The sequence below is a fragment of the Lotus japonicus genome, chromosome 1 (assembly GCF_012489685.1).
Source record: "Lotus japonicus ecotype B-129 chromosome 1, LjGifu_v1.2".
Taxonomy (NCBI): Eukaryota; Viridiplantae; Streptophyta; class Magnoliopsida; order Fabales; family Fabaceae; genus Lotus; species Lotus japonicus.
The window spans coordinates 54,405,185-54,417,340 of NC_080041.1; the positions used below are offsets into that span (position 1 = coordinate 54,405,185).

Consider the following 12,156-nt stretch of genomic DNA (forward strand, 5'->3'; position numbering starts at 1 on the left):
GGTAAGACAAGTGTAGTTTGCCAGGCTTGCTAGATAGAAAAATATCAGTTAAAACAGCAATATCTTAGATAACCCACCTTTTGGTTTGTGGTGAGACCAAATTTTTTACAAATGCCCCTGGGAAACTCTCGAAACGTTTATGAACCATTTCAATTGAACGTATCTGTAAGAAATTATAAAAAAGAAACAATTCTTAAAAGCAATATGAGACGACCGTGAAAAAATAGATTACAATAAGAAACTTGGATTACATGAAAAAAAATGGAGACAGGCTCCTTCAAATTAAGGTAGACCTCTAGAATTACTCAAAACAGTAAAAAAGATACCACAGGTCATTCAAGAGGCCTGAAACCTTCATCTCACATCTTCATTCCATAACTGCCTACTTCCACCATTTTCCCCATCCCCTATTAAATCATACAGAGCCTCTAACTGTACTCCTTTGTTTGACACACCCATTTCCAAGTAGATATGTTTGTTATAGCCCAAATACCTCTTGTGGCCTACGTCATATTCTCCACATGGTCAACCATATGGGTGCCTATAACATATCAAAACTAATCGAGAATCAATGTTTTTTTTCAGGGGTATTTGACGTCCCTATTGATTAAGAATAGGTTTAGAACAACACAAAATTTCAGCTAGTGACTGATGCTAAACCTAAATTACAGTTAATTTGTTATCACAGTTTTCAAACGTTTGAAACCTCTGAGCTTCTTATCTATCTCAAGTGTAAGAAGTACCACATTGGCTAGAGATATGGCCAAAAAAGTGTTTATAAAGGGTAGAACAATTCTCAACTCTTGAGCTAGCTTTTGGGTTAAGTTAGGCCTTCCTAATTCTAATATGGTAACAGAGTCTATCCTAGATCCATTTGTTGTGGAGACCTCCCATATTTGGGCCACCCGTTGATGTTCATTCCACGCTCCAGATGTCCAGCCTTGGGCGTGAGGGAGTGTGCTAGAAGTCTCACATTGGCTAGAGATATGGCCAAATAAGTGTTTATAAAGGGTAGAACAACCCTCAACTCTTGAGCTAGCTTTTGGGTTGAGTTAGGCCTCCCTAATTCTAATATCAAGAGACAACATTATAGCTATTCTTCTGTTACTTGTTCCTTGAACTCTAACAATTTGCAATCTCAAACACATTTGTTCAAACAATAAATGTTAAAAATAATTGAAGAAACCGAAATAAACATTGATCAGAGTCCAAAAATGCTGACAATTTGAACACAAACCTCGCCCAGCCGAGCCCGTGCACCAATTACACCACCAACAATTGCTGACATGACAGTGTACCAAATGTGAATATCCATGAGATAAATCTGCACAATATGAACGCATTGGCAAAGTAAGACATTGTCAATGTTGAAAACTCTAAATTGTAAAACTGAACTTCATTGATTGAAAAGCTAAAGAGTACAAGAGACACTCTCAGTATTTATAGAGAGATAACAAAGCTTGCAGAACAGAAAAGAAAGGATTCAGTTATCTCTAACTGATTCTGCTACATAACATCTAATGACAGCTCATGCTAACTATAATGACAGCTCATACTAACTAACCAAACAGTAACTGCCTAACAGAGCAACATATACTCTACTCTAATAGTCAAGTTAGCTGAAAATAAACAATTACGGGAATCAAGTAGCTAGCAGTGTGTATGTGTATTGGTCTTGAATATTGTCAAATGTCTACCTTAAATAGATATACAACTATAATACCTATATTTCATATAAGAATGAATAATGAATAACTCGGTAACTGTTCATTCTCCAAAACACAGCATAACTTAGTAAAATGCTAATTAACATGTAAATCATGTGCAACAAACAGATGGAACATAGACTTTCTCTGGACATATCACAAGGCTTGAAGGACCTAGCTATGTGTTCTATGCTTTAAAGTGTTAGGGATCGGGTAAAGCCATTAGTGAAAAAGGTTTATGTTGGAAGGAATAAGAGACTAGCTGAGAAAGATAATTAGGCTGAGCTGGCATTAGTCCAAGAGCCAGTTGTACAGCCGGCAATAGTATGGAATATAAATAAGAGAGAAGGGGGTAGTTAGATTCAGTTTCTGTTTTTCTCTGTAACTATCTTCTCTGTTCTCAGTTTCTTTCCTCTGTTCTTGTAATCAGATTCAGAGCAATCCAGTACAATTGATTTGGGAAATAGGGTTCCTATTGGAATCAAATTCGTTTCTTTTTTATTACCAGTTTTAACATTGGTATCAGAGCCTTCCACCATGTCTCTCAACTGCAAACGAGCAGCGCGTATGGTGACGCCAGCATTGCAGTGTTCGCCCGGGACCTGTCAAGGGGCTAGTGCATAGCCAGCCCGTGTGGGCACCAGGGCTGCGGAGCGTGGTGGGATGTTAAAACCCAATTGCAAGGTCTGGGACTTGAGTCCCACATTGTAAGTATGGGATTCTAATGTGGGGTTTATAAGGCTTTGGGCTCTCCAACTACAATAGCTAGCTTTTGTAGTGTGGTTCTCCCAAGGTCCGTATCAACTTAGTAAAATGCTAATTAACATATAACTCCTGTGCAACAAACAGATGGAACATAGACTTCCTCTGGACATATCACAAGGCTTGAAGGACCTTGCTATGTGTTCTTTGCTTCAAAGTTATTAATTTCTCTAATCTCAAGGTATACATCGTGTGTCTGTATCTGCCCACTATAATGAGCATCATCCAGTACAAAATTATCTCAGAGAACAAAAAAGAATCTCAAGCATACATCTAACCATTTTGATCATTAATATGTATTCCATTATATATATCATGTGTTTTACTAACAGGTAACAACTTTCATAATAACAACTATGACACATGTCTAAAAAAAAAAATTCAAGAGCCATAGCTAAATAGCAATACAAGCCCATAAGCAGCGCAAGTAATATCACATTACACTAATAAAATAAACATGCCAATAAAAAAGCGCACAATCAGTCCCATAACCAATTGGCACCAACAAGCAACAGACCTCTAAGAATAATTTAAATAAAGCTGAAGCGAAGAGCACTCACAGCCAGAACCGGAGCCCACAAGCTAACTATAGTCAAGGCATTGTTATTATCTGCAAAAGTCACGTGCATAAATCAGTGGAGAACTCATATCTTAATATTGGTATTTACACTATACAGTAAAACCCCACAGAGAGAGAGAGAGAGAGCGAGACAGAATTAACATCACAGAATGCTAAATGAAGACTATTTAATCTTTAGAGAATAGTAACTTCAAATGATTTGATTAAGAAGGACCACATAATTTACCTATAGAGAATGACAATTAGATGTTACTTAACAGATAAATATGTTGTTATGAAGAAGTTAGCATAAGGCTTTTACTTTTTAATGAATGATTAATTATTCCTACAAGGGATTGACAGTTCAGTTGTAAGTGCATTTATATAACAGATATTTGAAGTTAGAAAAAAAATGGCAAATTATTGAATAGTTGAAAAGTATGACCTATTTAGGAAAAATATCTTCAATTTAAGAGCTGTAAATTTTCCATAACTAGTATGGTTTTCCTACTCTTTTCCAAGTTACCCAATACTAGGATTCAAAAGTGTTGCTGTTTGAGAAAGTGACAGAAATTGAGACAAAATGTACAAGGAAAAGATAAAATGTGAATCTGAACCAATGAAATTAGTGCGAAATCACAAAGCAAGGGTTCTATAACCGCTATTTAATAACCTTTCAAAGGACCCACTCACTCATTGCCTTAATGTTTTGTGGTGAAAGTATGTGGATGATGTCCAAATCACTAATGCTATTAACCCAATCCCCAACCTATCTCGCTCTCCGCTCAACAGTAACTTAAATTCTAATACGGTATCAGAGCCGAAAATGCCCAAGGCTTATTGTAACAAAAAAAAGGAATGGGCTCATAATAAAAATAAAAACAAAAATATGTCATACACCTAAGACTTGGACGAATGAGTACAAGCCCAAGCAAAAGCAAGCTGTAAGGCTTCTGAGACTCGGACAAAAAGGAGTACAAGTCCAGGCAAAGCAAGTTGTAGGGCCTGAGACTCAGATGAAGGAAAATACAAGCCCAGACAAAAAAAAATATTGGGCTAAATAAAAAAGAAAAAAAGAAAAAAAAAATGGAGTCACACTTGTAGGAGGAGTGTTGGAGTACAAGTGTAACTAAAGAAGTCCCATGTTTGATAGAAATGCAAGGGTTCAATAGTATATGTTAGAAATATAACATAAAACCATTTGAAGTCCTTTACATAACAACTTAAGCTTCTGGGATAATGACAGTATATAAAGTGAAAGGACCCACTCAGTCATAGCCCTATAAGGTTGTGGTTAAAGTATGTGGACGATGTCAAAATCACTAATGTTATTAACCCAATCCCCAACATATCTCGCTATCCACTCAACAGTAAATTAAATTATAATACACGTCATCCCATTATAGTATCTGTTTCTCTCTCTCTCTCCCCCCTCCCTCTTAATTCTTTTCTCTCTTCACATATTCATACTATTAACAAGTTTCCCATACCATCAGCCTTTCACTTCGAATTATTCTTTTATCAAAAAGAAGAATGAAATCCAAACACAAGACTTTATACTCTTAAGAAAAAACAACGCAAGACTTTATAATGCCAATATATATTTTTTACATGGAACTATTCAAATATATATAATGCATAAATGGTACAGAAAATACCAGAGCCTTAAAAATAGAACCATCAAATAAAAATTGAATAATTATCGTATATACTTACTCTTTGAGATGAAATCATGCCAGGAGTAAGTCAAAGATGGAATGTCCACGATGATATTTGTTGGTTTGACAAGAGGTCTAATCTGCAATATTAGAAATTACGAATGGACTACAATTAGAAAATTGTGAATGTAAAATATATTAGAGATATACATCTCAGGTTCACACTATACTAGTGTTTTAATAAGGTTTAGTTAACTAGGGTTTCTGTTAAAAGTTAGTTAGTTGGTTACTCTGTTAACGGTTAGTTAAGCTGTTACAGTTGGTTAAACTGTTACAGCTGTCGTGCTTGTAAAGCTTCTTATAGAAGCTACTGAGCTCTATATAAAGAGCATGATGTGTATTCAGTTATTTGCGTTAATAAGATTTCAGATTCAGTTTCATTCTGTTATTCTAGTCCTAGTTTCCTTTCTTTAAACAAAATATTCCATCAATTGTACTACATATCGACAAAGTTTTACTTGTATAACTAACTTAAAGTCAAATATTAAACACTCAAGGTTCCCAGGAAGACAACCATTGTTTTACACATATATATACATACATCTGATTGTGTTAGGGTAGAGAGCGACAGAAAGCAATACAAAGCGATAACTTGCCTGGAGAAAGTACGCAAAAGTAAATTTGCAGGCAAGTACCACCAACCAGTAGCTCACATACCTGCAGAAGTTAAAATTATTAATTGTGAAATACAAACGAAAGAATGTAAGGCACAAAGCAGCAGTGCTAACAATATAAAAGGAGAATATAACCAGCATAATACAACAATGACGAAAAATAGCCAAGCTTTTTTCCATTACGTGCAGTCACTACATATAGATCAAATGCTATCGTGATTCCCACAGTGTGTACGTTTAAAGATAGAGAATTTACCGTTAAATCGATCTTAATCATTCGACCTTTAGTTTTTCTTTTTCTCTACTATTTGACTGTCCTCCATCTAGTCTACCTTCCTCACTGATTCTTCTACATGTCTTCTCCATATATGTAATCTCACTGATTCTTCTACATGTCTTCTACCGTTAAATCGATCTTAATCATTCGACCTTTAGTTTTTCTTTTTCTCTACTATTTGACTGTCCTCCATCTAGTCTACCTTCCTCACTGATTCTTCTACATGTCTTCTCCATATATGTAATCTAACCTTTTATCCTATGTAAATCTATAAATTTGATTTCAATTTTTTTTTATAATTTTCATTTATTTATTTTTTGAATTTATAAAACTGAAATGTACAAATTCCAAATAGAAAAGGTTATTGTTTTTTTATAGGCAAATGTTAGTTGTTAGTATTGTTAGTAAATTAGTCCTCCTCAAGGTTATTGTACATTCACACTCAACTTTCTCTTTCATCTCATTTTCACTTCATTTTTTTCCTATCTAATTTTCCTTTCACACCACATATCATATCACTTATCTCTCTCTCTTCTCTTTCTATCTATCCAACGTGGCGGTTGAACACAAGTGTGAACATACTCTTTTTTCTAATATAAAACCTGATAGTCTCAACTTTTGTTTATTTTTTCTTTTTAACTTTTCATATGATTTTTAATATAAGAAAATATAACCAATGGATTAGATTTAATAGGGACAAAAGAGGTATTTTTGCATAGGCCTAAAGTTCCAGGTGGCTTCACACATTGTTCCGTGTTTTTATTACTGGAGTTGTTATCGTAGATAAATGGATTAACACAAGAAACTAGTAGAAAACAAGAATATATGTGCACCACCCTATTAGCAACTATTTATCGCAAGATTCAATTTTAAGTATAGCAACCAACCGGCAGTAATCTGACATCTTCTCATGAAGACCACGACCAACATAGTACCGTTCCTGAATTATATAACAATGACAAAGCAAAAACAAGTCAAAATACACAAAAAAATACTAAAAAATAAAATCGCCAGAATTAATAAGGAAATGTAACTCACTTGATAAATCCATTTAAAAAATTGAAAGAATGATTGATCAGACATTTCAGAAAGTGAATGACAAGCTGGAAATTTGAGCAACATAGCAAGGAATAGGCGTAGAGCTGCATAAACGCCAAGTACAAGCAGGTATATCCGGAAATAGAATGAATTGTCACTGCTATTACTATTCCTCTCCTGTAAAACCTTCCTGCAAATGTAGCATAACTATGGTAAAAACTCATGGAATTGAGACCCGCTTCTAATTATTAGTGTCATCAAACTTAGCTGATGAGCCCAACTAGGCACTGAGGCATGGCAGAGTACAGCCCCATTGCGGCATTGCCCCAGATGGCCAGAGGCAAAGTAGGTTTGGTTATGCAGCCACATCACTGCGATGCAGCTCATGCAGTTACATCATGCATTTTAAACCAGCTTATTTATTTAACCTTGATTACAATCCTCCGTAGCATTTCCAATCGGAATTAATGAAAAGTGTCATTTAAGTCTAATTAAACAAGATGAACTTCAAAATTCAAATAGCCAGGCAATCCAAGAACAAACCCTGAAGATAGAATCTGATTTTAACCGTCGTGCATCACTTGCAATCCTGAAGTTGAAGCACTGTGATCTTCAATCTGTGACACATTCATATTCTGGATTTAAGTTACCGACTTCCCATTTTTATCTCCCTTTTATTCTCTATTATTTGGCACTGTAAGTCTCACTTGGCCTGTTGCATTTGGTTGAATGTGCTGTGCACTGGCATGTGTATACTATTATGTAGCATTGTCAATTTTGATTACTTTACATCTTGTAAAGTATTGTCAAGGCTTAATTTGTATTTAAATGATATGTTGGTTGTGATGTCATTATATGAAATAATGAACAATTGTAGTTCTTTTTAAAAACATCTATCACTTCATGATGTGATAACACCACCTTGCCGCATGTGGACCACACCTCAACCTACTTTTCACCTCATGACAACACTGCTAATTACCGTACAAAATATACAAGAGAATCGGAAACTCACAGGTAAACATATGTCACAAACACGGAACTCAAGCCACCCCAAAAGAACCTTATAACGATCCTTGACACAGCCATGCCCCTTGCAGTTGTGTATGCCCCAAATGTGAGCAACACATCTAAGCAACCTATGCATCATAGAAGTAGTGTTTTAAAAATTACTTGGAATTCAGTTGAGCTATAACAGCAGAAAACACAAACATCTTACTCTTAATGAAATTCATGATTGCATATGATGGCCCAATGCTGAGAACTGTTTTAAATGTATCCAAATTTATATGCCCATGGTTGAACGCAATAATTGTCAAAGCCTGCATGGAACAGGAGTTAATCATACCTTATGGTAAAATTCATCAAAAAACATAGTTTGAGTTTAGATTGCAGAGTAACAATGATTGATAAAAAAGAGGACCTGAAACATTAACGCCAAGAAGATCCAAAGACGATGGAAACTTCTGTACAAGTGAAGAAACGTTCTATGCTCAACAAAACTACTTTTACCAGTCTGCCAGCCATATGTTCAACATACAAGAGAGAAAAATCAATCAGATAATCAATGTGATTAACTATACTAACACCGCCACCAGATCCCCACCACTGATAGAAACTCAAAATACAACACCAATACTAGAAAATTTCACCAAATGAAGTGTTTCAAAAGAGCTAACATAAATAAGAATATGCTTCACAAAACAAAATTGACCAGAACTCTCAGTAACAAAAAGTAAAATAGATAATGATAAAGCACAGATTAAAAAACTGAACCAGACCGTCCACTGGCGTCCAGTTCGAAGGGGAATTTGATCAGATGTCTAGTCCATTCCACACAAAACAATCATTGATCTCAAAACCGATGACAACCGGTCCAAAACCAGAGGTGAAAAAATGGTTTCAACCAGTAAAATTCTATATTTTCTGTTTATTCAATCTTTTATTGATTTCTCATCCTTCAAGACCTACAATATGAACACCATTTTTTAATTTTAAATTTGATTTAACTGAGTTTCTTAACATTTTATGCTGCAGGCGCCTGTGCGCTCACAAATACGCACCAAAATTACTCAATTTAATAATTTTTCATAGAATTAGAATTTAACAAATCCAACAGTTAAAAATTGATTGCTTCTTCTTCAAACATACACACACACTCTCCCCAAATTCCTCGTTTTAATAATTTTTGGTAGAATTATAATTTAACAAATCCATCAGTTAAATTAAAGGTTATAATTAATAAAATTAACTGTACAAAACTTCAGAAGAATTAAAAACGGATTGATTCTCCATCAGATAACTTCAATTAAATGGATAATATATTTTAAGTAATATGAGTAAATATTGTCTATAAAAGAACATACCTATGAATATCTGATTAACTAAAATTTGTCATCTCATACATGAACATCATAATTGTATCACATAATTCAGCAGTTTGATTTGTTAAATTCATATATCATAAAAAGTTATTAAGTGGAGTGATTTTGCAAGCGTTACTCTGAAGCAAGTGCATTATATATTATATTATATTATTTTATATTGTATCATATATGAACAAATATTATATAGTATAGGTTTAACCACAGTTCAACAACCATGAACTAGCAGTGTCCACACCAGTTCAATGGCCTCCAAAAACTACCAGTAAAACAAGCGCAGCCGAGGACTATCCATCTAAGAGTAGAGCACGGGTTATAAATTTTGGCATCTTTAATAGACATTGGGACATAACTCAACAGCATATTTTGATCTAGATAGCTGATTAAAAAGTTTCTGTAACTTTCAACAAAAAACGGCATGAGACAATCAAAGAAGAAATTTGCAGAAGGGTATGATACCAACAAAAAAGAAAATGCAATTACCCATGAATTAGCAAAACCACATGATCGTAAAACAAGCAAATGATTTATAAATTATTTATAGGTCATAATCTAGAATATTGGAGAAAAATCATTACCAAAAAGGTCGATATAAAAATTGGAACAAAAAAAGCTATAGCAGAATTGTCAATGATAAGTTACTTAAGGAATAACGGAGAAACGTTAAGAAATAAAACAATATAAACACCATGTTCGTGAAGGAATAATCAGTAAAGAACACCTAAGTTTAAAGGATTGGTATCGAAAGCATCAAAACTAACCCTTTTTGATTTTTTAGGTTTCTGTAAGAATGGTGACTCAGTCCTCATTGGCCAGCCTAATTCAAAACAAGCAGGCGACCTACACATAACTGCAAATAAGAATTCTGCCAGCACTAACCAAAATTATTATATGGAAACAGTGCTTCTAACCAGAAGTATTCATTAAAGTCATCATAGTTCCTCCATGCTGAATGTGCAGCTTTCCCAGTACTGCTTGTACTAGCTTCCTGCATTTATTTCGAGAGTTGAGGACGGCAGGCAAGTAATGGTGTAAAAAAAATGTATTAAGTTAAAAAAAATTGTACTAACAACAAAGAAACCTCAGGACACTACAAAAAAAAAATTTGAAAGCTCCTATAAAGAATACGAGAAAAAACATAATAAATATACTTTTTATAGAAAAAGGAAATTTATTACGAGAAAAAATGCAAAGAGAGTGGGGGATACAGAATCCTCCCTGACAAAAGACGAAAATAAAAAAGAAATTCTATGGAGCAAAGCTTCTCTATCCCTTTACAAATATGTGGGAGAAACCCATAAAACTGACTATGTATTTATTTTCACACAAATACAAATATCACCAATACATGTTATTTCCCCAGGAGCTTCGCCCCACCACTAGCACTTTAAGCTACTCATTCCAAGTTGACACAGCTCTGAAACGCCTTAAAAGTTGCCACACAGCACTACAACAGCTTTTGGATTCTCAATCCATATGCTACAAAGCAAATGGAAATTTGAGGAAACAACTATAAAATAAATAAACAAACATGTATAATAATTATGTGAGCTAAGCACATATGTTAGGGGGGCATAAGTGCAAAACATTCTCTATTGTCCCGACTCAAATGTATACCGGCAGCGAAACATTCTCCTAGCCGTGTATCCCATTACAGTTTCCCAATCACACTCTCTCCTATAATTTTTCCCATCTTTGCATGGTATCAAGAGCCTACTTGGCTCAGATCAACCCTTTTAGGTCAGCATCTCGTAAAAAAACTCTACCAGCCGCTTCAAAGAAGGCCAACCAAGGTTGTTGGGTGGTCGAAACGATTTTCTGTTGAGAGCGTTTGTTTGGAATCTTAGGGTCGCTTGATTCTCTTTTCCGTCTAGTTTGCCTTGTTCTTTCTCATGTGATGTTGGAGTTCACAATAAAACCCAGATCCCCCAATTCCTGTGTACTGCAAATAAAGTTGTGGTGCCTAATTTATTCTACCGCAGACAAATTTGCGAGATGTAAACTTTTACCTTACCGCATATAAAATTGCAGTGCCTAATTTATTCTACCGCAAACAAATTTGCAGTATGTAAAAAGAAATTGATTTTTGGATTCCGCAAATAGTAAAATGTGGTATGTATTACAAAAAGTAAAACCGCATTTACAAAACGCGGAATTACATTTTCAAATTCATGTTCCGCATTTTTAGTGCGGTACGTAACTCTCAAAAAAACATTCCGCAGTTTAATGAGCGGAATGTAAAATACAGCGATTCTGGCATAATGCAAGGGGGTGGCATCAATAGATTTTCCCCTCTTCTTGCTGCACCCCATCGAGTCGCAACTTCCAACCAGACTCCAGCAAGCCTCCATCTTCCTTCTTTCTCGCTTAGTTCCATCATCCTTCAGGTTGCTTCCCGTCGTAGTTTTGTCCCAACAGCCCGCATTTTATTCTTTTACTTCTTTTCCCTCTTAGTCCTTTTTTGTTTTATTATTTGTTTCTTTTAGTCTCTGTATTGTATCTCCTGCACCCTCCATCTATTTTTATTTATCTCATTCACAACAGCCTCCTCTGCTGTTTCTATTCGTTTATTTTCTCTCATTGCTAATCTTCAGAATGAGAACTCCAGACAACAAGAATCTCAACAGAACACTTCATCGGCTTCTCAGTGTGCATTGTTCAAGCCCATAAGTGAAAACATTGACATAGCATGGCAGTAGAAATGTGGAATAGCTTGAAAGATTGGAATAATAGAAAGTCTGTAAAATGTGAATGTTGTCTCAAAACAACAAATGGAGAAGTATTATAGCCAAACAACAACAAATGGGAATATGGGGAGATGTTGGAGCTTGCAAGAAGACTCCACCTGAGGTGACGCTGTCGAGGGAAGCTTATGAAAAGAAGAAAGGGGGAAATGGCTCATGCATGAATGAGTTGCAAGAACATCATGATGGATTTTTAGGACCAAAGCCTTTTCTTCCAATAGGAAATGTCAGCAACCAGGATCAAACAACACAATAGTGTCCTATCATAAATCATGTCTAATGGAAGACTAGTTAAATCTAAACCCTTCTAAATCATTTTGGCAATAGTTTTCCTCTCATTCGCTCTATCTAAAC

General features: G+C 35.1%; 1 protein-coding gene across 1 annotated transcript in view; it reads right to left on the reverse strand.

Annotated features, from left to right (window-relative positions):
• Positions 1-12,156, reverse strand: part of LOC130728569 (callose synthase 10) — a 72,960-nt gene that overhangs the window by 50,963 nt on the left and 9,841 nt on the right. The window contains exons 11-22 of the mRNA XM_057580078.1: positions 9,970-10,046; positions 9,820-9,898; positions 8,098-8,190; positions 7,894-7,996; positions 7,690-7,813; positions 6,675-6,864; positions 6,524-6,576; positions 5,342-5,402; positions 4,744-4,825; positions 3,029-3,078; positions 1,238-1,324; positions 78-163 (exon numbers count right to left, since the gene is read on the reverse strand). Coding sequence (XP_057436061.1) covers positions 78-163; positions 1,238-1,324; positions 3,029-3,078; positions 4,744-4,825; positions 5,342-5,402; positions 6,524-6,576; positions 6,675-6,864; positions 7,690-7,813; positions 7,894-7,996; positions 8,098-8,190; positions 9,820-9,898; positions 9,970-10,046 — 1,085 coding nt within the window. The remainder of the gene's footprint in view (positions 1-77; positions 164-1,237; positions 1,325-3,028; positions 3,079-4,743; positions 4,826-5,341; positions 5,403-6,523; positions 6,577-6,674; positions 6,865-7,689; positions 7,814-7,893; positions 7,997-8,097; positions 8,191-9,819; positions 9,899-9,969; positions 10,047-12,156) is intronic.